Source organism: Dreissena polymorpha, chromosome 11 (genome assembly GCF_020536995.1).
Source record: "Dreissena polymorpha isolate Duluth1 chromosome 11, UMN_Dpol_1.0, whole genome shotgun sequence".
In the NCBI taxonomy this organism is placed as follows: Eukaryota; Metazoa; Mollusca; class Bivalvia; order Myida; family Dreissenidae; genus Dreissena; species Dreissena polymorpha.
The window spans coordinates 1,174,423-1,198,219 of NC_068365.1; the positions used below are offsets into that span (position 1 = coordinate 1,174,423).

At 36.3% G+C, this 23,797-nt stretch overlaps 1 protein-coding gene across 1 annotated transcript in view; it reads left to right on the forward strand.

The window, feature by feature from the left end:
* The window catches only part of LOC127851705 (hippocampus abundant transcript 1 protein-like), a 49,412-nt gene extending 27,372 nt beyond the window's left edge, over nucleotides 1–22,040 (forward strand). Inside the window, exons 7-13 of the mRNA XM_052385557.1 lie at nucleotides 7,056–7,169; nucleotides 8,240–8,311; nucleotides 10,184–10,296; nucleotides 10,746–10,843; nucleotides 15,843–16,012; nucleotides 17,118–17,265; nucleotides 17,879–22,040. Of these exons, the coding sequence (XP_052241517.1) occupies nucleotides 7,056–7,169; nucleotides 8,240–8,311; nucleotides 10,184–10,296; nucleotides 10,746–10,843; nucleotides 15,843–16,012; nucleotides 17,118–17,265; nucleotides 17,879–17,943 (780 nt within the window). The 3' untranslated portion in view covers nucleotides 17,944–22,040. The remainder of the gene's footprint in view (nucleotides 1–7,055; nucleotides 7,170–8,239; nucleotides 8,312–10,183; nucleotides 10,297–10,745; nucleotides 10,844–15,842; nucleotides 16,013–17,117; nucleotides 17,266–17,878) is intronic.
* The last annotated feature ends 1,757 nt before the right edge of the window (nucleotides 22,041–23,797 follow it).

Sequence of the window (23,797 nt, forward strand, 5' to 3'; positions counted from 1 at the left end):
GTTTTTACGCAAGATGAGCCATGATTACCTGATCTTGTTGCTGTGTATCACTGTGTTCTGATTTCAGTCTTTACGCAAGATGAGCCATGATTATCTGATCTTGTTGCTGTGTATCACTATGTTCTGATTTCAGTCTTTACGCAAGATGAACCATGATTACCTGATCTTGTTGCTATGTATCACTATGTTCTGATTTCAGTCTTTACGCAAGATGAACCATGATTACCTGATCTTGTTGCTGTGTATCACTATGTTCTGATTTCAGTCTTTACGCAAGATGAGCCATGATTACCTGATCTTGTTGCTGTGTATCACTGTGTTCTGATTTCATTCTTTACGCAAGATGAGCCATGATAACCTGATCTTGTTGCTGTGTATCATCGTGTTCTGATTTCATTCTTTACGCAAGATGAGCCATGATAACCTGGTCTTGTTGCTGTGTATCACTATGTTCTAATTTCAGTCTTTACGCAAGATGAGCCATGATTACCTGATCTTGTTGCTGTGTATCACTATGTTCTGATTTCATTCTTTACGCAAGATGAGCCATGATTACCTGATCTTGTTGCTGTGTATCACTATGTTCTAATTTCAGTCTTTACGCAAGATGAGCCATGATTACCTGATCTTGTTGCTGTGTAACACTATGTTCTGATTTCAGTCTTTACGCAAGATGAGCCATGATAACCTGATCTTGTTGCTGTGTATCACTGTGTTCTGATTTCAGTCTTTACGCAAGATGAGCCATGATTACCTGATCTTGTTGTGACATGTATCACTATGTTCTGATTTCAGTCTTTACCCAAGATTTGCCATGATTTACTGATTATATTTCTATGTATAACTATTTTCTGATTTCAGTCTTTACGCAAGATTAGCCATGATTACCTGATCTTGTTGCTGTGTATCACTATGTTCTGATTTCAGTCTTTACGCAAGAAAAGCCATGATTACCTGATCTTGTTGCTGTGTATCACTATTCTCTGATTTCAGTCTTTAAGCAAGATGAGCCATGATTACCTGATCTTGTTGCTGTGTATCACTATGTTCTGATTTCAGTCTTTTCGCAAGATGCGCCATGATAACCTGATATTGTTGCTGTGTATCACTGTGTTCTGATTTTAGTCTTTACCCAAGATTTGCCATGATTTACTGATTATATTTCTATGTATCACTATGTTCTGATTTCAGTCTTTACACAAGATGAGCCATGATTATCTGATCTTGTTGCTGTGTATTACTGTGTTCTGATTTCAGTCTTTACGCAAGATGCGCCATGATAACCTGATCTAGTTGCTGTGTATCACTGTGTTCTGATTTTAGTTTTTACGCAAGATGAGCCATGATAACCTGATCTTGTTGCTGTGTATCACTGTTTTCTGATTTTAGTTTTTACGCAAGATGAGCCATGATAACCTGATCTTGTTGCTGTGTATCACTGTGTTCTGATTTCAGTCTTTACGCAAGATGAGCCATGATTACCTGATCTTGTTGCTGTGTATCACTATGTTCCAATTTCAGTCTTTACGCAAGATTGGCCATGATAACCTGATCTTGTTGCTGTGTATCACTATGTTCTGATTTCAGTCTAAGCAAGATTGGCCATGATTACCTGATCTTGTTGCTGTGTATCACTATGTTCTGATTTCAGTCTTTACACAAGTTTGGCCATGATAACCTGATCTTGTTGCTTTGTATTACTGTGTTCTGATTTCAGTCTTTACGCAAGATGAGCCATGATTACCTGATCTTGTTGCTGTGTATCACTATGTTCTGATTTCAGTCTTTATGCAAGATTGGCAATGATAACATGATCTTGTTGCTGTGTATCACTATGTTCTGATTTCAGTCTTTACGCAAGATGAGCCATGATTACCTGATCTTGTTGCTGTGTATCACTATGTTCTGATTTCAGTCTTTACGCAAGATGAGCCATGATTACCTGATCTTGTTGCTATGTATCACTATGTTCTGATTCCAGTCTTTACCCAAGATTGGCCATGATAACCTGATCCTGTTTCTATGTATCACTGTGTTCTGATTTCAGTCTTTACGCAAGATGAGCCATGATTATCTGATCTTGTTGCTGTGTATCACTATGTTCTGATTTCAGTCTTTACGCAAGATGAGCCATGATTACCTGATCTTGTTGCTGTGTATCATTGTGTTCTGATTTCAGTCTTTACGCAAGATGAGCCATGATTACCTGATCTTGTTGCTGTGTATGACTATGTTCTGATTTCAGTCTTTACCCAAGATTGGCCATGATTATCTGATCTTGTTGCTGTGTATCACTATATTCTAATTTCAGTCTTTACACAAGATGAGCCATGATTACCTGATCTTGTTGCTGTGTATCACTATGTTCTTATTCCAGTCTTTACCCAAGATGAGCCATGATTACCTGATCTTGTTGCTGTGTATCATTGTGTTCTGATTTCAGTCTTTACGCAAGATGAGCCATGATTATCTGATCTTGTTGCTGTGTATCATTGTGTTCTGATTTCAGTCTTTACGCAAGATGAGCCATGATTACCTGATCTTGTTGCTGTGTATCACTGTGTTCTGATTTCAGTCTTTACGCAAGATGAGCCATGATTACCTGATCTTGTTGCTGTGTATCACTATGTTCTGATTTCAGTCTTTACGCAAGATGAGCCATGATTACCTGATCTTGTTGCTGTGTATCACTATGTTCTGATTTCAGTCTTTACGCAAGATGAGCCATGATTACCTGATCTTGTTGCTATGTATCACTATGTTCTGATTCCAGTCTTTACCCAAGATTGGCCATGATAACCTGATCTTGTTGCTGTGTATCACTATGTTCTGATTTCAGTCTAAGCAAGATTGGCCATGATTACCTGATCTTGTTGCTGTGTATCACTATGTTCTGATTTCAGTCTTTACACAAGTTTGGCCATGATAACCTGATCTTGTTGCTTTGTATTACTGTGTTCTGATTTCAGTCTTTACGCAAGATGAGCCATGATTACCTGATCTTGTTGCTGTGTATCACTATGTTCTGATTTCAGTCTTTATGCAAGATTGGCAATGATAACATGATCTTGTTGCTGTGTATCACTATGTTCTGATTTCAGTCTTTACGCAAGATGAGCCATGATTACCTGATCTTGTTGCTGTGTATCACTATGTTCTGATTTCAGTCTTTATGCAAGATTGGCAATGATAACATGATCTTGTTGCTGTGTATCACTATGTTCTGATTTCAGTCTTTACGCAAGATGAGCCATGATTACCTGATCTTGTTGCTGTGTATCACTATGTTCTGATTTCAGTCTTTACGCAAGATGAGCCATGATTACCTGATCTTGTTGCTGTGTATCACTATGTTCTGATTTCAGTCTTTACGCAAGATGAGCCATGATTACCTGATCTTGTTGCTATGTATCACTATGTTCTGATTCCAGTCTTTACCCAAGATTGGCCATGATAACCTGATCTTGTTGCTGTGTATCACTATGTTCTGATTTCAGTCTAAGCAAGATTGGCCATGATTACCTGATCTTGTTGCTGTGTATCACTATGTTCTGATTTCAGTCTTTACACAAGTTTGGCCATGATAACCTGATCTTGTTGCTTTGTATTACTGTGTTCTGATTTCAGTCTTTACGCAAGATGAGCCATGATTACCTGATCTTGTTGCTGTGTATCACTATGTTCTGATTTCAGTCTTTATGCAAGATTGGCAATGATAACATGATCTTGTTGCTGTGTATCACTATGTTCTGATTTCAGTCTTTACGCAAGATGAGCCATGATTACCTGATCTTGTTGCTGTGTATCACTATGTTCTGATTTCAGTCTTTACGCAAGATGAGCCATGATTACCTGATCTTGTTGCTATGTATCACTATGTTCTGATTCCAGTCTTTACCCAAGATTGGCCATGATAACCTGATCTTGTTGCTGTGTATCACTATGTTCTGATTTCAGTCTAAGCAAGATTGGCCATGATTACCTGATCTTGTTGCTGTGTATCACTATGTTCTGATTTCAGTCTTTACACAAGTTTGGCCATGATAACCTGATCTTGTTGCTTTGTATTACTGTGTTCTGATTTCAGTCTTTACGCAAGATGAGCCATGATTACCTGATCTTGTTGCTGTGTATCACTATGTTCTGATTTCAGTCTTTATGCAAGATTGGCAATGATAACATGATCTTGTTGCTGTGTATCACTATGTTCTGATTTCAGTCTTTACGCAAGATGAGCCATGATTACCTGATCTTGTTGCTGTGTATCACTATGTTCTGATTTCAGTCTTTATGCAAGATTGGCAATGATAACATGATCTTGTTGCTGTGTATCACTATGTTCTGATTTCAGTCTTTACGCAAGATGAGCCATGATTACCTGATCTTGTTGCTGTGTATCACTATGTTCTGATTTCAGTCTTTACGCAAGATGAGCCATGATTACCTGATCTTGTTGCTGTGTATCACTATGTTCTGATTTCAGTCTTTACGCAAGATGAGCCATGATTACCTGATCTTGTTGCTATGTATCACTATGTTCTGATTCCAGTCTTTACCCAAGATTGGCCATGATAACCTGATCTTGTTGCTGTGTATCACTATGTTCTGATTTCAGTCTAAGCAAGATTGGCCATGATTACCTGATCTTGTTGCTGTGTATCACTATGTTCTGATTTCAGTCTTTACACAAGTTTGGCCATGATAACCTGATCTTGTTGCTTTGTATTACTGTGTTCTGATTTCAGTCTTTACGCAAGATGAGCCATGATTACCTGATCTTGTTGCTGTGTATCACTATGTTCTGATTTCAGTCTTTATGCAAGATTGGCAATGATAACATGATCTTGTTGCTGTGTATCACTATGTTCTGATTTCAGTCTTTACGCAAGATGAGCCATGATTACCTAATCTTGTTGCTGTGTATCACTATGTTCTGATTTCAGTCTTTACGCAAGATGAGCCATGATTACCTGATCTTGTTGCTATGTATCACTATGTTCTGATTCCAGTCTTTACCCAAGATTGGCCATGATAACCTGATCCTGTTTCTATGTATCACTGTGTTCTGATTTCAGTCTTTACGCAAGATGAGCCATGATTATCTGATCTTGTTGCTGTGTATCACTATGTTCTGATTTCAGTCTTTACGCAAGATGAGCCATGATTACCTGATCTTGTTGCTGTGTATGACTATGTTCTGATTTCAGTCTTTACCCAAGATTGGCCATGATTATCTGATCTTGTTGCTGTGTATCACTATATTCTAATTTCAGTCTTTACACAAGATGAGCCATGATTACCTGATCTTGTTGCTGTGTATCACTATGTTCTGATTTCAGTCTTTACGCAAGATGAGCCATGATTATCTGATCTTGTTGCTATGTATCACTATGTTCTGATTTCAGTCTTTACGCAAGATGAGCCATGATAACCTGATCCTGTTTCTATGTATCACTATGTTCTGATTTCAGTCTTTACGCAAGATGAGCCATGATTACCTGATCTTGTTGCTGTGTATCATTGTGTTCTGATTTCAGTCTTTACGCAAGATGAGCCATGATTATCTGATCTTGTTGCTATGTATCACTATGTTCTGATTTCAGTCTTTACGCAAGATGAGCCATGATAACCTGATCCTGTTTCTATGTATCACTATGTTCTGATTTCAGTCTTTACGCAAGATGAGCCATGATTACCTGATCTTGTTGCTATGTATCACTATGTTCTGATTTCAGTCTTTACGCAAGATGAGCCATGATTACCTGATCTTGTTGCTGTGTATTACTGTGTTCTGATTCCAGTCTTTACGCAAGATGAGCCATGATTACCTGATCTTGTTGCTGTGTATCACTATGTTCTGATTTCAGTCTTTACGCAAGATGAGCCATGATTACCTGATCTTGTTGCTATGTATCACTATGTTCTGATTCCAGTCTTTACCCAAGATTGGCCATGATAACCTGATCCTGTTTCTATGTATCACTGTGTTCTGATTTCAGTCTTTACGCAAGATGAGCCATGATTATCTGATCTTGTTGCTGTGTATCACTATGTTCTGATTTCAGTCTTTACGCAAGATGAGCCATGATTACCTGATCTTGTTGCTGTGTATGACTATGTTCTGATTTCAGTCTTTACCCAAGATTGGCCATGATTATCTGATCTTGTTGCTGTGTATCACTATATTCTAATTTCAGTCTTTACACAAGATGAGCCATGATTACCTGATCTTGTTGCTGTGTATCACTATGTTCTGATTTCAGTCTTTACGCAAGATGAGCCATGATAACCTGATCTTGTTGCTGTGTATCATTGTGTTCTGATTTCAGTCTTTACGCAAGATGAGCCATGATTACCTGATCTTGTTGCTGTGTATCACTATGTTCTGATTTCAGTCTTTACGCAAGATGAGCCATGATAACCTGATCCTGTTTCTATGTATCACTATGTTCTGATTTCAGTCTTTACGCAAGATGAGCCATGATTACCTGATCTTGTTGCTATGTATCACTATGTTCTGATTTCAGTCTTTACCCAAGATGAGCCATGATTACCTGATCTTGTTGCTGTGTATCACTGTGTTCTTATTTCAGTCTTTACCCAAGATGAGCCATGATTACCTGATCTTGTTGCTGTGTATCACTATGTTCTGATTTCAGTCTTTACGCAAGATGAGCCATGATTACCTGATCTTGTTGCTATGTATCACTATGTTCTGATTTCAGTCTTTACGCAAGATGAGCCATGATTACCTGATCTTGTTGCTGTGTATCACTATGTTCTTATTTCAGTCTTTACGCAAGATGAGCCATGATTACCTGATCTTGTTGCTGTGTATCACTATGTTCTGATTTCAGTCTTTACGCAAGATGAGCCATGATAACCTGATCCTGTTTCTATGTATCACTATGTTCTGATTTCAGTCTTTACGCAAGATGAGCCATGATTACCTGATCTTGTTGCTATGTATCACTATGTTCTGATTTCAGTCTTTACCCAAGATGAGCCATGATTACCTGATCTTGTTGCTGTGTATGACTATGTTCTGATTTCAGTCTTTACGCAAGATGAGCCATGATTACCTGATCTTGTTGCTGTGTATCACTGTGTTTTTGTCGTACCTGCCTGAGGCGGGTGAATACTCGTGCTTCTTTGTTTATCTGCGTTTAGTAAGTAACTCATTTGTTCTAAGTAGTATAATAACTTTGCATGTTTTGGTTATTTTACCCCCTCCTCCTTACAAGAAGTAGGATTTAGTTGCTTTTCATTTGTCTGTCAGTGTGTCACTTAAAATGAGTGAAAAAACAACAACATATAGTTACTTTAACAAATTTAGATTATAAAAATTGGTATAGGGGATACTTCTGAGAAAGAAAAGATGCCTATTGATTTTGATGTCACCAGGTCAAAGATCAAGGTCACTTGGGCGTGTAACAGTTAATTGGTTTCTGCACTATATCATATTAATTGATATGCTGAAAAGTCTTGACAAACGCTGATGCCTATTGAGTTTTAAATCAAGAGATCAAGTTCACAGTCAGAGGAACTACATTGCTGAAACTTTGGGACAAATATGTTTTACAAACATCTCTTGTTTACATATCAATTTGAAAGCACAACATATCTTGTGGTATTTAGTTGAATTTTGACATTTTTTTGTTGAAAACTTCTTTATTCCTCTGTTTCATTATTTTTCTATGTTTTATGATTATCTTAATGTTTATATATTTATTTCCAGCTATTTTAAAATTATTTCTGAGTATTTTAAAAAGTATTGCTTTGATTTTTTTTACACATCTCAAAAATGTTTAAAGAAGAAGACACACTTTTATGAGTAATTGACCACTGGTATGCAGTTGTGTATTTTAGTGTACATAATTTCAATGTTATGATTAAATTGACATTAGTCTGAATTCTTCCAACAGGCCTGTAATTTTGTTTTTATAATTTGAAAAACATATAATGGGAACAACTATTATTGACATATTGTTGCATATGGGACTTCGGTTTAGTAGTTTGGTCTGTCAGCTGCTTTGTAATTTAATTATTGATTTTAATAGCTTTAATAGTCTGTGGAAGGTATAATTAGCCATTTTGAAATTTGTTTAGGGTAAAATTGCAGGCTTTAAAAAACATCATAAAATAACAGCATAATACTTACCCTGCTCTGGAAGGAAAAACCCTGCAATACTTTGGTTTTGATGTTTAAAATAGGCTTAATATATGTGTCTGATTTCAGATCATGTTATTTACTGAGGAGGAGGTTGCTGTCTTCATAGCTGTGGTTGGTGTTCTGTCCGTCATAGCACAGGTGAGGCAGGAGGCACTGAAGTAATGGCTGGGTCCGTATAGGCAAAATAATTCAAGGAACATCTTCTTGAATCAAAGATTCAAATTAGTTGTTTCTGATGTAAACCAGCTTTTTTAGCTCGCCTGAGCACAATGTCATCATCATTTGTCATTTGAAAGCTGTAGAGGCCACTTTGAATGTCTAATCTTTATGAAACTTTGTCATAACATACATTTAAATAATATCTTGGCAGTTTGAAATGTCTTCGTATGGTGTAAAACTAGGTCACTATATCAAATATAGAAAAAGCTTGTGAGCCACTTTTATTTTTTAAACTTTATGAATCTTGGTCAGGTTGTTTGTGCCAATTATTTCTAAGCGGAGTTTGAGATTGGACATGTGGGGTCTCAAACTACAATGCAAGGTAAAATAAAAGAGAAGGCTTGTGAACATTAGAAGCCTCATGTATAGCCCAAGGTCATGAAACTTGGCCATAAGATTTGTAATATTGATATCTGGTCAATGTTAAAAATTGTGTCACATGGTACAAAACCTCAGTCATGTGAGTCGAATTAAAGAAAATGCTTGTGAAATTTCTACAGCACACCTTGTCAGCATTGGTCGAGAAATTTCAGTTACGTGTGATACAAGTTCAAGTGGACTCTGTATGTCAAATTTGAGAAAAAGCCTGCACAAACTTAAGAAGTCACATTTTTGCCCAATCACAATAATTACACCAAACTATTGTACTTTTGATATCTCAGCTGAGTTCAAAAATGGTTCCAGGTCAGTTGAAAAATATGGTTGCCAGAGAGCGTGGCACTTATTAGGCCAAAGTGAAACATTGGTTACACTGTAGATGTCCCAATCTTCATGAAAATTGATTTAGACATTTGTTCTTATGATACTTTGACTGAGTTTGAGACAGGGCCAGGTGAGGTAAAAACCTTTTAGACAACCTTGATGTATGTTATTTTTTTAACAAACTTCGGAAGAGCCATGTGTGTAAAAAAAACTTGGACACTATATGTCCTGGTTTGATTATTGGATTACCTCAAAGTCAGACACTATATGTCCTGGTTTGATTATTGGTTAACCTCAAAGTCAGACACTATATGTCCTGGTTTGATTATTGGTTTACCTCAGTTAGACACTATATGTCCTGGTTTGATTATTGGTTTACCTCAAAGTCAGACACTATATGTCCTGGTTTGATTATTGGCTTACCTCAAAGTCAGACATTATATGTCCTGGTTTGATTATTGGTTTACCATAAAGTCAGACACTATATGTCCTGGCTTGATTATGGTTTACCTCAAAGTCAGACACTATATGTCCTGGTTTGATTATTGGTTTACCTCAAAGTCAGACACTATATGTCCTGGTTTGATTATTGGTTTACCTCAAAGTCAGACACTATATGTCCTGGTTTGATTATTGGTTCACATCAAAGTCAGACACTATATATGTCCTGGTTTGATTATTGGTTTACCTCAAAGTCAGACACTATATGTCCTGGTTTGATTATTGGATTACCTCAAAGTCAGACACTATATGTTCTGGTTTGATTATTGGTTTACCTCAAAGTCAGACACTATATGTCCTGGTTTGATTATTGGTTTACCTCAAAGTCAGACACTATATGTCCTGGTTTGATTATTGGTTTACCTCAAAGTCAGACACTATATGTCCTGGTTTGATTATTGGTTTACCTCAAAGTCAGGTGAGCGATTCAGGGATATCCTGACCCTGTTGTTCAAGTTTGACCTGATGTAAATTTTACCCAAACTTAAAATACCTTATCTCTTTCCAAATGACCATAGTCCCACATGTTCAGCCATGTTTACAAAGGATCTTCAATGCCTAATACTTACCGAAGTCTTCCTATTCCAGACTGTCATATTGGCATTACTCATGAAGTACCTGGGTCACAAGAAGTCCATTGTGTTTGGGCTGCTCTTTGAGACGGTACAGCTCGCATGCTTTGGTTTTGGATCCCAGGACTGGTAAATATAGCAATTTTATTGTACTATCACATGGGCCATGCCAAACACACCCTGGGTTAACAAGGTTTGTTCACATCTTATTCAGTAAAATCAACATATGTTGTTAAATAGCATATTTGATTTTTCTTGTATGTTTCTCGCATTTTAATCAAAGTAAAAAATAAAATGTTATAGGATATAATGCTCAGTAATTGTTGACTAAACAACTGTTTATTTGGTAAAGATAACACCAACATATGTTGTTTTTAATAACATCATCTTGTTCATTTTCATGGCATCATTATAGTTTTAGTTTTTTTCTTGCATTTTTAATCAAAATAAAGAAAAACAAAGGTTGTGATAAATACCATGCCTAGTAATTGTTGATTTAACAAAAGTTGATTTGCCAAGGTTATGTTTTCCTAAGCCTCACAGTTTAGGTTTTCAGCCATGTCCTATGTCTGTTACAGGATCATGTGGACTGGGGGGGCCGTGGCAGCCATGTCCAGTATTACTTACCCTGCAATCAGCGCATTTGTCTCTGCCCATGCCGAGGCTGATCAGCAAGGTAACCATGGCAATGTGACGGCCATATTATGCATATTATGCCCTCATCTAGATGTTGAATATGGTTATGGGTAAAAACTTTGGTAACTTGTAGTTACAATACTTGCAAGAGAATAATCTGCCCATCCCTAAGCAAAAAAAGATACTCTTTGTTGTTTTGCGTCATTTTAAAATTAAGTTTATAACCTAATACTGTATTTTCTTGAGTATGAGACAGGAAAGTTTACTTAACAATATCATTAAGAAGTTGGGGACCTTTTTATAAGAGAGTTCTTAAATGTATATCAACATTTTTCATTAAGACAGCTAAGCATGACAGCATATGCAGTATTTTTAATAAATTGTTTATTTATGTTAAGTTTGCCTTTATATATTTCTATTCGAATATATAATTTAAATATGAATTTTGCGATATAATATGCAAAAAACAGCCTTTTTGTTCATTGAAAACTTACAGACAAAATGGAGACAATTTAAATATAGTTAGAAATGTCTCTAAGAGTCATTTCCCTTTACTCAAACCAAAATGATTGAGAACTGTTGCCAATTTGTACACATTTATTGGCCATGATGGTGTTAATAAATTTTAGTGATTGAAAAAATAAAATGAAATTTCTTTCCAAGATGGTAAAACTAGTTGCTCTTTTACTATCTATAGGATCGATTGTTCAAGTGTGATAAATAAACACACACCAATTCATGTCTTGCAAGATGTTAAAAATCATTTAATATGTATTTATAATAGTTATAATACCTGTTTCAAATTACATCATCTGTTTATCAGTGAATGTACTGTTAACAGGAGTGGTCTAAATTTTTAAAACACCCAATGCTAACCTAATTTCCTATAAATACAACACTATTTCATCTGTAATGATAAAAAAGGGTGGATGGTTATCTCAAATGCCAAATCTCATGTGTGTAGGAGTAAATGGTTTCAGCAAGGTCAGGGATCAGCAGAAAATACAGTGGCTCGAACTTGCTTGGCATGAATTCCAATTTGCTTGAATTCTCATCAAAGCACCGATTTTTTAGCTCACCTGAGCACAACGTGCTCATGGTGAGCTTTTGTGATCGCCTTTTGTCTGTCGTGCGTCATCAACATTTTGCCTTGTGAACACTCTAGAGGCCACATTTATTATCTTATCTTCATGAAATTTGGTCAGAACATTTGTCCCATTGATACCTCTACTGAGTTTAAATCTGGGTCATGCTGGGTCAAAAACTAGGTCACTTGGTCAAAAAAAAGAAAAACCTTGTGAACACTGTAGAAGTCACATTTGATGCCCAATCTTCATGTAACTCTGTCAAAATGTTTGTCTTAATGATATGTTGGTTGAGTTAAAAAAATGGTTGCGGTCCGTTAAAAAACATGGCCGCCAGGGACGGGGCAGTATTCGTTATATGGCTTAAGAGAAACCGTGTGAACACTCTAGAAGTCACAATTTTTGCCCAATCATCATGAAACTTGGTCAAAACATTGGTTTCATTGATATCTCGGATGAGATCGAAAATGGTCGAGATCGGTGAAAAAACATGGCTGCCAGGGGGCGGGGCAGTTTTCCTTATATGGCTATAGTAAAACCTTGTTATCACTCTAGAGGCCACATTTATTGTCTAATCTTCATGAAATTTGGTCAGAAGATTGGTCTGTATGATATCTTGGATGAGTTCCAAAATGGTTACGTTTGCTTGAAAAACATGGCTGCCTAGGGGCTGGGCATTTTTCCTTATATGGCTATATATATGGCTATTGTAAAACCTTGTGAACACTCTATAGAGGCCACATTTATTGTCCAATCTTCATGAAATATGGTCAGAAGATTGGTCTCAATGATATCTTGGATGAGTTCGAAAATGGTTACGTTTGCTTTAAAAACATGGCTGCCAGGGGGTGGGGCATTTTTCCTAATATGGCTATATATGGCTATAGTAAAATCTTGTTAACACTCTAGAGGCCACATTTATTGTCTGATCTTCATGAAACTTAGTCAGAAGATTCATCCCAATAATATCTTGGACAAGTTAAAAAATGATGCCGGTTGGTTGAAAAACCTGGCCGCTTGGGGGCGGGGCATTTTTCCTTATATGGCTATAGTAAAACCTTGTTAACACTCTAGAGGCCACATTTATTTTCCGATCGTAATGAAACTTGGTCAGAAGATTTGTCCTAATGATATCTTGGATGAGTTCGAAAATGGTTTCGGTTGCTTAAAGAACATGGCCACCAGGGGCGGGGCATTTTTCCAAATATGGCTATATATCATGCTTTTGTAACACCTTGTTAACACTCTAGAGGCCACATTTATTGGCCGATCATCATGAAACTTGGTCAGATGATTTGTCCCAATCATATCTTGGATGAGTTCGACAATGGTTCCGGTTGGTGGAAAAACATGGCCGCCAAGGGGGCGTGGCTTTTTTCCTTATATAGCTATAGTTAAACCTTGTTAACACTCTAGAAGCCGTATTTATTGAACAATCATCATGAAACTTTGTCAGAAGATTTGTCCCAAGTATATTTTGAACAAGTTCGAAAATGGTTCCAGTTGCTTGAAAAACATGGCAACCAGTGGGTCGGGCATTTTTCCTTATATGGACTTATGAATCTTCATGAAACTTTGTCAGTATATTTGTTTAAATGATATCTTAGATGTGTATGAAAATGGTTCTGGTCTGTTGAAAAACGTGGATGCCAGGGTGTTGACGAGTCATGAAAGTTGGTAAGAACATTTTGTTCTAATGACATTTTGGGCTGCACAGAACAGGTCAGTTCCATTGAATCTCAGGTGAGTGACTTTGGGCCTTTCAGGCCCTCTTGTTATTGCTATATATTCATATAAAATTGTGTCAGATGGCTCGAATTACCAGGCTCGAATTATCGGATGGCTTAACTGTTTTCACAGTCCCGGTCACAATTTTCACACGTTCTTTTGTTTGGATGGCTCGAACTCGCTTCGGGTCGCATTTTTATAAACTGTTAATCCATTAGGACCGCTTGATAAAAGACACGCATTTATTGATTTAACATCGATTGCAAACATGTCAGCGACTTAATCTTTAATTGTTTTGAGTAAAAGATAACATTTTGTATTAATGTAATCAGAAATTATCTCGTTGAGTACGAACACTCATAGCATGTTCAATCTCAACCGGCTGTAATTTACTTTATGTTTGATTCTATTTGTAACTGTTTAAAATAGGGATGGCAAAATTATTCGAATATTCGATTGAATGGTCAGCATTCGAATAATAAAAATGATATTCGCATTTTTTCCAAACGTAATTTCACCAATATTTAATGACCTGCGAACCGCTTACTAAAAAGCAACCAAAATCACCTGGGAGTAACATGTTTGACGTGCCGTTATTCGTGTCAAACTGATAACGCGGCCCGTATCAGTGTTGATTGCGCAATGCAATATACACGCTCTAAGAAAGGCACCGACTGTTGTTTGCCAATGGGGTGCCAATTAACGATTTCAATTGACTGGCGAATAATAATTAAGTTTTGTGATCACAGTATGTACAGCCATTAAAATGTGTGAATTACTCAAATCACGCAATGCAATATACTAACTATAAGTAAGGGTCCGAACTGTTGTTTGTCAATAAGGTACCAATTAAGGGCTTCAATTTACTTTCGAATAATAATTTAGTTTTTGTGATCACAGTTTGAACAGACATTTAAATATGTGAATTACTTAAAAGTAACAGATGATATAAATTAAACAATCATCAAGGAATCATAATTGAAATCTGAAAATGCCACCAGCCCCTTCTGCAGTATGGAATACTTTACATGGTCTGTGGATAAGCAGACCGCAACGTGTAATGTGTGTAAACTTAGTTGTACATATGCGCGGTCTGCTACAAATCTGTGGAATCATTAAAAAATTGAATTCTATGACACGATGTTTTTCATTCTATTTGTGCCCGACCACAGTATCGGTCATAGTATTAGTCGACAGCAATACAATTATTCGATAGCAACGTTAATAAACAGCCTCGTATTTAGCAAACGGATATAAATTACAAACCAATGTTAATTAACACATAACAAGGTAAAATAAATCCAGCCGTTTTATGCGAATATTCGAATATTCGATTGAATGAATTTGCGAACATTCGAATACCGATATTGGTATTCGATGCCATCCCTAGTTTAAAATATTGGTAAATAAAAGTATATATTTGGTCCTTATTAATTCAAAATCAGAAAGTAGTACGAAGTAGTACGGAGTTTAAGCAATATGTGTACGCATCAACTGGAGGTGAAATGTATTGCAGACTTGTTTGTAAACAAAAGTTTATAAAAGTTAAAAAAAATCGGATGTCTCGAATTCCGGATGGCTCGAACTTTTGTTGCCGGTCCCGACGAGTTCGAGCCATCGGGTTTAGTCTGTAGCTCTTAACACAAGTCAAGTCCAGAATAATTTTAAACTGGTTCAAGGCAATGTCTGTCTACAATTGAGACTGTTTATAATTTAGACTGATACATTTTCAAAGTTCAGTGGAATGCTTGGATTAAATAATTTGAAGGCATATTTGGTTTTGCTGAAAAAAAAAGCTTTCTTTGTGGATATTAACCTTGTCTAATAATGAGGTCAATGCCAAAGACAAAGAAATTGACGCTTAAGTTGTGAACCCTGTCTTCAATCAGTTAACCCTTAAAGCGCTGGAGCCGAATTTTAAAGGCCTTTGCAAACAGTTTGGATCCAGATGAGACGCCACAGAACGTGGCGTCTCATCAGGATCCAAACTGTTTGCTATTCTGATAGTATTCTTTGAAAAAAATCGAAGAAAATGCTAATTTTAGAAATTCTGCAGACGACATTTTAGCAGAAGACAAATTTCACAGCATGCAAAGGGTTAATCATCCTTATAATCAAGTACAGTATCTTTTTTCAAGCTAATAACTTGCTTGTAAGCCTATGAGTTGTATTGTCCAGACATAGACCAGGTATATATAAACACTTGCTATTTGCTGTATTTGCAAGGTGTCGCCCAGGGCGTGGTGACAGGTATCCGAGGGCTCTGTAACGGGCTGGGACCAGCCCTGTTTGGGTTCATCTTCTACCTCTTCCATGTGGATCTTAACGAGACTACAAACGTTGACACATCCAAAGTGAAAACACTCAATGCATCTGCTAGCCACACACACAAGGACGTGAGTAGATTGTATAGTCTTGTTTATGACCTTTATTATTTGTTGAGATTTTAGCTTGGCTGTTTTTGGAGAAAACCCGAGATATTGTCATAGCCAGCTCGTCGTCCGCCGTCCGACGTGCTAAAACCTTAACATTGGCTCTAAAATCAAAGTGCTTCCACCTACAACTTTGAAACTTCATATGTAGATGCACCTTGATGAGTTCTACTGCCACACCCATTTTTGGGTCACTAGGTCAAAGGTCAAGGTCACTATGACCCCTTAAAAAAAAAAAATTCTGACAAGCTTTCATTTATTCAAAACTGCACCCGCGGCCGAGCGTTGGCACCTGTTGAAGCAGTGCTCTTGTTATTATTTTCCCTTGATTGAATTTCAAGCCTTTGGCTTCTTAAGTCACATTTGTGTCAGTTAACAGGGAAGAATCAGTACTTGATGTTTTTGGAAACGCAGTGAGTTGAAATTGAACCTGAGACATCCTGAGTGCAAAGTTGAAAAAAGATCCTATACACTATTGTGACCTTCAAATTTAAAATTTTAGAAAAATAATAGTAGTCATTCTGATAAGTGTCGATTGAAATGATAAGACCAGAAATATGTGGTCAATAGTCAGAAGATACACATTTCAATGGCTTCATGCTCTTAACTCCATGTGTCTGTGATTAGCGTATTCATCATATTTAATCACTTCTTTTTATGCTATGGGGTGGTTTATAGAGAATTATCAATGAATAAATACTGATAATTCCCTGTTGCAAACAGTGAAAAATAACAGTGAAAATTATAGATAATTTTAACTGTTTTACTGTAAATGACGTCGTTTTTCATGATGTTTCGACGTCATTATTTCAGCAAAAATACTAAAAAAATCATTTGTAATCATAAAATAAAAAGAAAATTTGTTGGATTTGGTGGAATATCGATTTTCATTCACTCGTGATCGTAGATTAATTATTTTTGTCGCTTGTGGCTGTGTGAAAAATTTCTATGATCACTCGTGAATTCAAATTGCTATTCCACCAAATACAACAAATTTCCTATTTATATATTGTTTTCAATGCCCATTATTTAGAAAGTTTAAGAATTTTAACGCTCGACTTTTCTTCAGTCTATTATCCCTGGCCCACCATTTGCGTTCGGCACGGTGCTAGTGATCATAGCGATGTTGGTTGCTATCAATATCCCGGACAGTCCCCACCCCAAGAAGACTGGAGTCTCCAAGGCAGCCCTTCAGCTGCACCAGTCAATTGAACAAGGTATGCAGCCTCAACACAATTTCAGCAACATAAGGGTAGGGACATGGTCACTTTTGATGTCCCCCAGTCTATATATTGTTTTTGCCCTGTCTGTTTGTTGGTTTATTTGCATAAAACTTTAACATTTGCCATCACTTTTGCAATATTTAAGATAGCAACTTCATATTTGGCATGCATGTGTATCTCATGGAGCTGCACATTTTGAGTGGTGAAAGGTCAAGGTCATCCTTCAAGGTCAAAGTTCAAATAGAAGGGTAACATAGTGTATCTCAAACACATCTTGTTTTTAATTTAATCGCTGTCTTATTGTCAAAGGTTTCAGAATTATAAGATTTTTGTACTTATATTATGAGATATGTTATTTTTAATATGGAGTATTTGGAACTGATATTTGAGGAAAAAATGATTGGATTAGTTACTAGTGCTTCCTATTTTGAATTTGCGTCCTACATATTTTGTCTAATGAACTCTTATGTGCTATAAATATTACTATGAGTTACAGTGAAATTTAGCATGGCCATTTTATTTAAGAAATTTAACATTTATTATTACCATTGAATATTTAGTATAACACTGTTACTTTGTCATTAATTGTTCTCACGATATCTCTCAGGTCTCCGTAGTGACAAGGAAGATGTACAGCCCCTGATGGCCGTCTCAGAGGAGGAGGTGTTATGATCACACCCTACAACAGGGCTAGGGGTCAACCCCTGGGGTCAGCAAGGGCTTTCATCCGCTGTTAACAGATATCCATAATAACACATGTCACATGTTCAGAGCTTCAAAAATTACCTTAGGAAAAATCTACCTTAAATAATTCTAAGATAATATTCCAGATTAACCATTCTGCGTGAAATGCTGTTATTTCTTTTAACAAATGGTCGAAAATTTGCCAGATATTATAGTATAATTTGGGTTGAAGACAACTATGTACAAAAAAGCTAATATGTACAACATACTTTTATGATTTCTAGACTTGGACATAGGTTGTCTCTTAGAAGCATAATGAATACAGGCTCTATGACAAATAGGCGTGTCATTGTGTGATGTTACACAGAACATAGCTTGTGCATGATGTATGACAGAGATTGTTGCTGATTTATCATCAGTTACTCTCTTTACAGCCCAAAGATATGTCAAAAACCACTGTGTCATATTATTGTTTAGTCTTTACATTGCGAAGTAGAGAATAACCAAGTCAACGGAGGCAGATTGAAGTTAATGGTGCTTCATTGCATGAATTTCTCTTTCTTGCATATTAAAAAGTTTGGGAAACTAGTATTAAGAGAAAATAACTTGCTGTGTAAAGGTCTATTTGTACAGTTGTATTTTCAAATACTGTCATGTTTAATCTGTTCTCTGTATTTGTTCGCTGTCTGCTAAGTTTGGGTAAATGTAAATATGTGTACACAATAAGATGGCAACTACTTATGCCTAACGTAAAATGCTTTGCTGTATACAACAATTATATATTTTGCATTAAACAACTAAATCTTCCATGATTTTTGCTAAGTGCTTGTTGTGTAAGATATTGTAATATTGTTCAAATAACTTTATCTTAATACCTCCATACAACTTAATAGAGAATAATAGGTTGGTGACGTGGATGGAGAATGGTTATCTGGCAAGTCGGAGGAATTTATCGTTGGGCCGAAAGCGAACCAGATAAGATCCTCTGACGAGCCAGATAACCATTCTCCATCCACGTCACCAACCTATTATTCTATTTATCATGTCACATTTATTTCTTTTTATTTTATGCTTTTTATGTCCCCCACTATAGTAGTGGGGGACATATTGTTTTTGCCCTGTCTGTTGGTCTGTACGTTGGTCTGTACGTTGGTCTGTTTGCGCCAACTTTAACATTTTGCAATAACTTTTGCTATATTGAAGATAGCAACTTCATATTTGGCATGCATGTGTATCTCATGAAGCTGCACATTTTGAGTGGTGAAAGGTCAAGGTCAAGGTCATCCTTCAAGGTCAGAGGTCAAATATATGTGGCCAAAATCGCTCATTTTATGAATACTTTTGCAATATTGAAGATAGCAACTTGATATTAGGCATGCATGTGTATCTCATGGAGCTGCACATTTTAAGTGGTGAAAGGTCAAGGTCAAGGTCATCCTTCAAGGTCAGAGGTCAAATATATGTGGCCCAAATCGCTTATTTTATAAATACTTTTGCAATATTGAAGATAGCAACTTGATATTTGGCATGCATGTGCATCTCATGGAGCTGCACATTTTGAGTGGTGAAAGGTCAAGGTCAAGGTCATCTTTCAAGGTCAGAGGTCAAATATATGTGGTCCAAATCGCTTATTTTATGAATACTTTTGCAATATTGAAGATAGCAACTTGATATTTGGCATGCATGTGTATCTCATGGAGCTGCACATTTTGAGTGGTGAAAGGTCAAGGTCATCCTTCACAAGGTCAAGGTCATCCTTCAAGGTCAAACATCATATAGGGGGACATTGTGTTTCACAAACACATCTTGTTTTCACCGTTTATTTACACTGTAAAAGAGTTTAATAACTGGAGAGTTTCGCTGGAATAATGACGTCATTTCGTTTAAAAAAATGACGTCATTTCACAGTAAAACAGAGCGACTGACGGATATTAGAGGTCATGTTGTCAACTAGCCTAATATATTTTGGGTTAAATTTAAGTAATGATAATTAAATGGTGTAAAATGTCTGTAAAATTATTATATCAAAGGGTATTTGTTTGATGTCAAATGCAATGTTTGCTTATGTATATTTTTGTAAATCTATTAAACTGTATAACATGTTTATAATTAATCCATAGGTGCAATGTGTTTATAAATAATTACATATTTTCAGGTGTAAATATGTATTTTAAATGTTTCATGAAAAATGATTTGTTTTTAAAGTCTGTTATGTGTATCAGAATTGTTAAGATATTTGAAGTTATAAATATCTGCATTCACTTCAAGAGCTTCTGTGGAAATGATAGTCAGCGCTTTGTCTTGTGCTAATTAGGAAAAGAGCTTATTGTGTTTTTTTCTGTTTAGTATTGTTACAGATTAAGCGGCTATGTCTTGTCAGTTTTTGTGATATTGAATTGTAGAATAAGTTGTTGTTTAACTTTGAATTATTTAACTTGATTATTCTATGTTTTGATCATGTTAAAGTGTAACCATATCTCATGTTGCATCATTGTCATATCGCTCCTGATATTAATAAATGTCATGCAGTTGTCTTGAACTGGGTACCGTTTTTCAGTTTATTTCATTTGAAAAAAAGTATTTATTTCTCGAGGTTTTCAAATGTAAGAAAATAATTTTTAGATTGTTAAAAAAGAAATTATGAGACTCACTCAAGACTATCCTATACATGTTTTAAATGATAGGTAAAACTCGGACAATGTTGGTTGATATTCATCCACATTTATAACAGCATAATTGATGTAAACTAGATAAGTACCAGGCATATTTGGTAACCACAGAAGTGTTTTCTTTGAATAGGATTGCTTTCTTAACCAAGGCCAGTTTTCACAAAGATCCTTGGGAAAACCTTAGGAAATTCGTTAAATTCATTAAGTCCTTAAATCTTTGGCTGATGTATTTTATAAGGTTTATAAACAAGTAAATATTGCTACATTCATTAATATTTTAACCTTTTGTAAGCAGAAATACACCAGATTTCTTAGAGGAACTTGATATGAATGTTCTCAACAACTTAACTTTAGATTTACATAATAATATTTGTAAATATCGGCCTAGGTTTCCAACAAAGTTGAAAGTCCTCATTACTAGATAGGGGTATGGCGGGAGAGTGTCCTCAAACAGGTGATTTTAGGTCGATAACTGAAGTTTACATTGACCCATTTAGGGAAAGTTTGAACAGTGTAACTTTCCTTACAATACTAGTTCTTGATAGTATTTCAGACAAGACTGATCAAATAAATATAGAAAACAGTTTGCTCTCAATAATTTGAGTTAAATGGAGATATTGCACTGGCATTTTGTGTGCAGGTAGCTTTAATGATGACTTAATGATGACTTAGCCTGGGATGGCATTTGGGACCAGTGGCTCAAGGTTAAGATCACTGTTTCTAAATAGAGAAAACAAAGGAAACAGATGTATTCCGGAGAATATCATTAGTTCGCATGGACCAATCTTGATAAAACTAAGGATATTGCAAGCTTGCATGAAGAACCATCTTAAAGGTCCATTTAGGGTCAAGGTCACTGTTTTCTAAAATAGATAAAACAGTTTGCGATCAATAACTTGAGAAATTGACTCGAAATTTTGTGTTCATGTAGCTTACAAGAAGACCTAGCTTGAAATGGCATTTGGGTCCAGTCAGGCAAAGGTAACTGTTACTAAAACATAGCCACTGTTACTAAAACATAGCCACTGTTACTAAAACATAGCCACTGTTACTAAAACATGGCCAAAAAAGTTTCATTATTATAGTTTGCATTGACCGATCCTGATGATCTATATCTGATTTTTACCATAATGGTTAGCTTAGAATACAAATTATAAGTATGTATCTTTATGTATTGATCTTCTGCGACTTTAGGAACCCAAAGCTGTAGTATTATGTTTTATGTATATTATGATTTATTTTTAAACAAAAAAATCAAGGTTTAGGAAGACATACTGTTTTTGAATGTCATTTAATCGTGTTCTAGAGTATCAGTTTTTATTACAATAATGTATGTAATGCCATTTGTTTAATTGCTCATGTTATCATTGTATGCGATTATATTGCATTTTAAATAAAATCAAAATATAGTGTTAATTGTATTTGTTGAATTTGTATGAGATGTTTGACGGGCATAATGGGTCCATTGGAAGAAAAAGAGAATTGTTTTCATTGAATTTCACAATGTAACAATAACGAAAACAATCCTCAACTAAATCAGTAACAACAACATTATATAACTAACTATTTGAAAGCAAAAACGATTTTATTGACAAGCAAAGTAGGTACTTTTCTGGAGAACACCGATACAGACCGCCATTGTTCTACTGCTGTGGAAATTGGTGTTTTTTATTCATTTCTGTGTGGTGTTTTGGGGTTTTGAGTGATATATTTATAAAATTATCATTTCTACTACTGTCAGAAATCTTTTATCGTTAAATTTCAATGTTAATATTGTTATTTATCATAATTTGCCGGTGTTGTTTACGGGCGAGTGCACTTGTGCACGAGCTTTTCGTGAGCTGGTCAGACAGTTTTGACTTTATTTTGTACCTTTCTGTTTTATGTTTAACTGTGGTTATTCATAATAATTATCATCAAATATTGTTTCTGGCTTTAATTCATTCTATTTTCTACTCAAGAACTAGAATGAATTTTCAATTACGGGGCGATTGCGGTCACTTAAAATCGTCGTGGGACACCCACAATACTTGTTTAATGTGCACTATGTGCACAAAGGAACATAAATGCTCTATTTGCAGTTTATGGGAAAACGACGTTTGGGAACAAGCAATTCGTCGCAGTAAATTTCTGAGCAGGAAACGTTTGGTGATACCAGGATATTGCCCGGTGACTTTACAGACTTCAGATGATATAGTACCACTTCAGTCACCAGCAACAGGTATTAGGCATGATTGCGATCGGACTGTTCCTATGGAAGGTCGATCCAATCTGTCTCCAGCAACAGGTATTAGGCATGATTGCGATCGGACTGTTCCTATGGAAGGTCGATCCAATCAGTCTCCAGCACCAGGTATGAGGCACGATTGCGATCGGACTGTTCCTATGGAAGGTCGATCCAATCCAGACCTTGTAGCGACAACCATCAACCGGTCTTTGCCTGATGATTGCGATCGGACTGTTCCTATGGAAGGTCGATCCAATCCTTGGCCTGATGGTATTGGTCACGAACTTCGACCAATACCAGACCAAATGGCATCTGCCATGCGTTCATTATCCGGTGATAATGCTGTTCATAATAACGGTGATCATCGTTCATCTGTCAAATCAAACAAAAGCAGAAACAGAAGATCTTCATCATCTGAATATTCAACTTCTTCATCGTCGACTAGTTCGGATAATAGAAGTAGACGTAGACGTCGTTCACGATCGTTTTCTTCGAGCAGTCCTCATTCACGTCATCGATATGATCATCATAGTTCAAGGAAAGGATACTCTAGGAGACGTTATTCCCGTCGTAGCCGTTCTTCCTCTCGCTATCGTAACCGTTCTAGCTCTCGGCGTAGTAGATATTCTAAATCACGGCATCATATGAATGAAAGTCGTAGACAAGCTTCACAGAAGCATTGTCGTTCTGACTTTGATGACCGGATATATTATGATCCTAAATATAATTGTAATATTACCGGACCCTATGCACCAGTTTCTAGAACGATGTTTATACATGATACAGTGAAGAATCCAATTTCACAACCCTTCAATTCTGGTGTTCATCTCACCACAACGGCTGTTTTATCTGCGCCGAGGGTATCTACTACTATTCATAGTCAGAAACCCCCGTCTGCTTCACCGTCTATGCGTGACTCATGGGTTCAAAATTCTTTTATTAATTC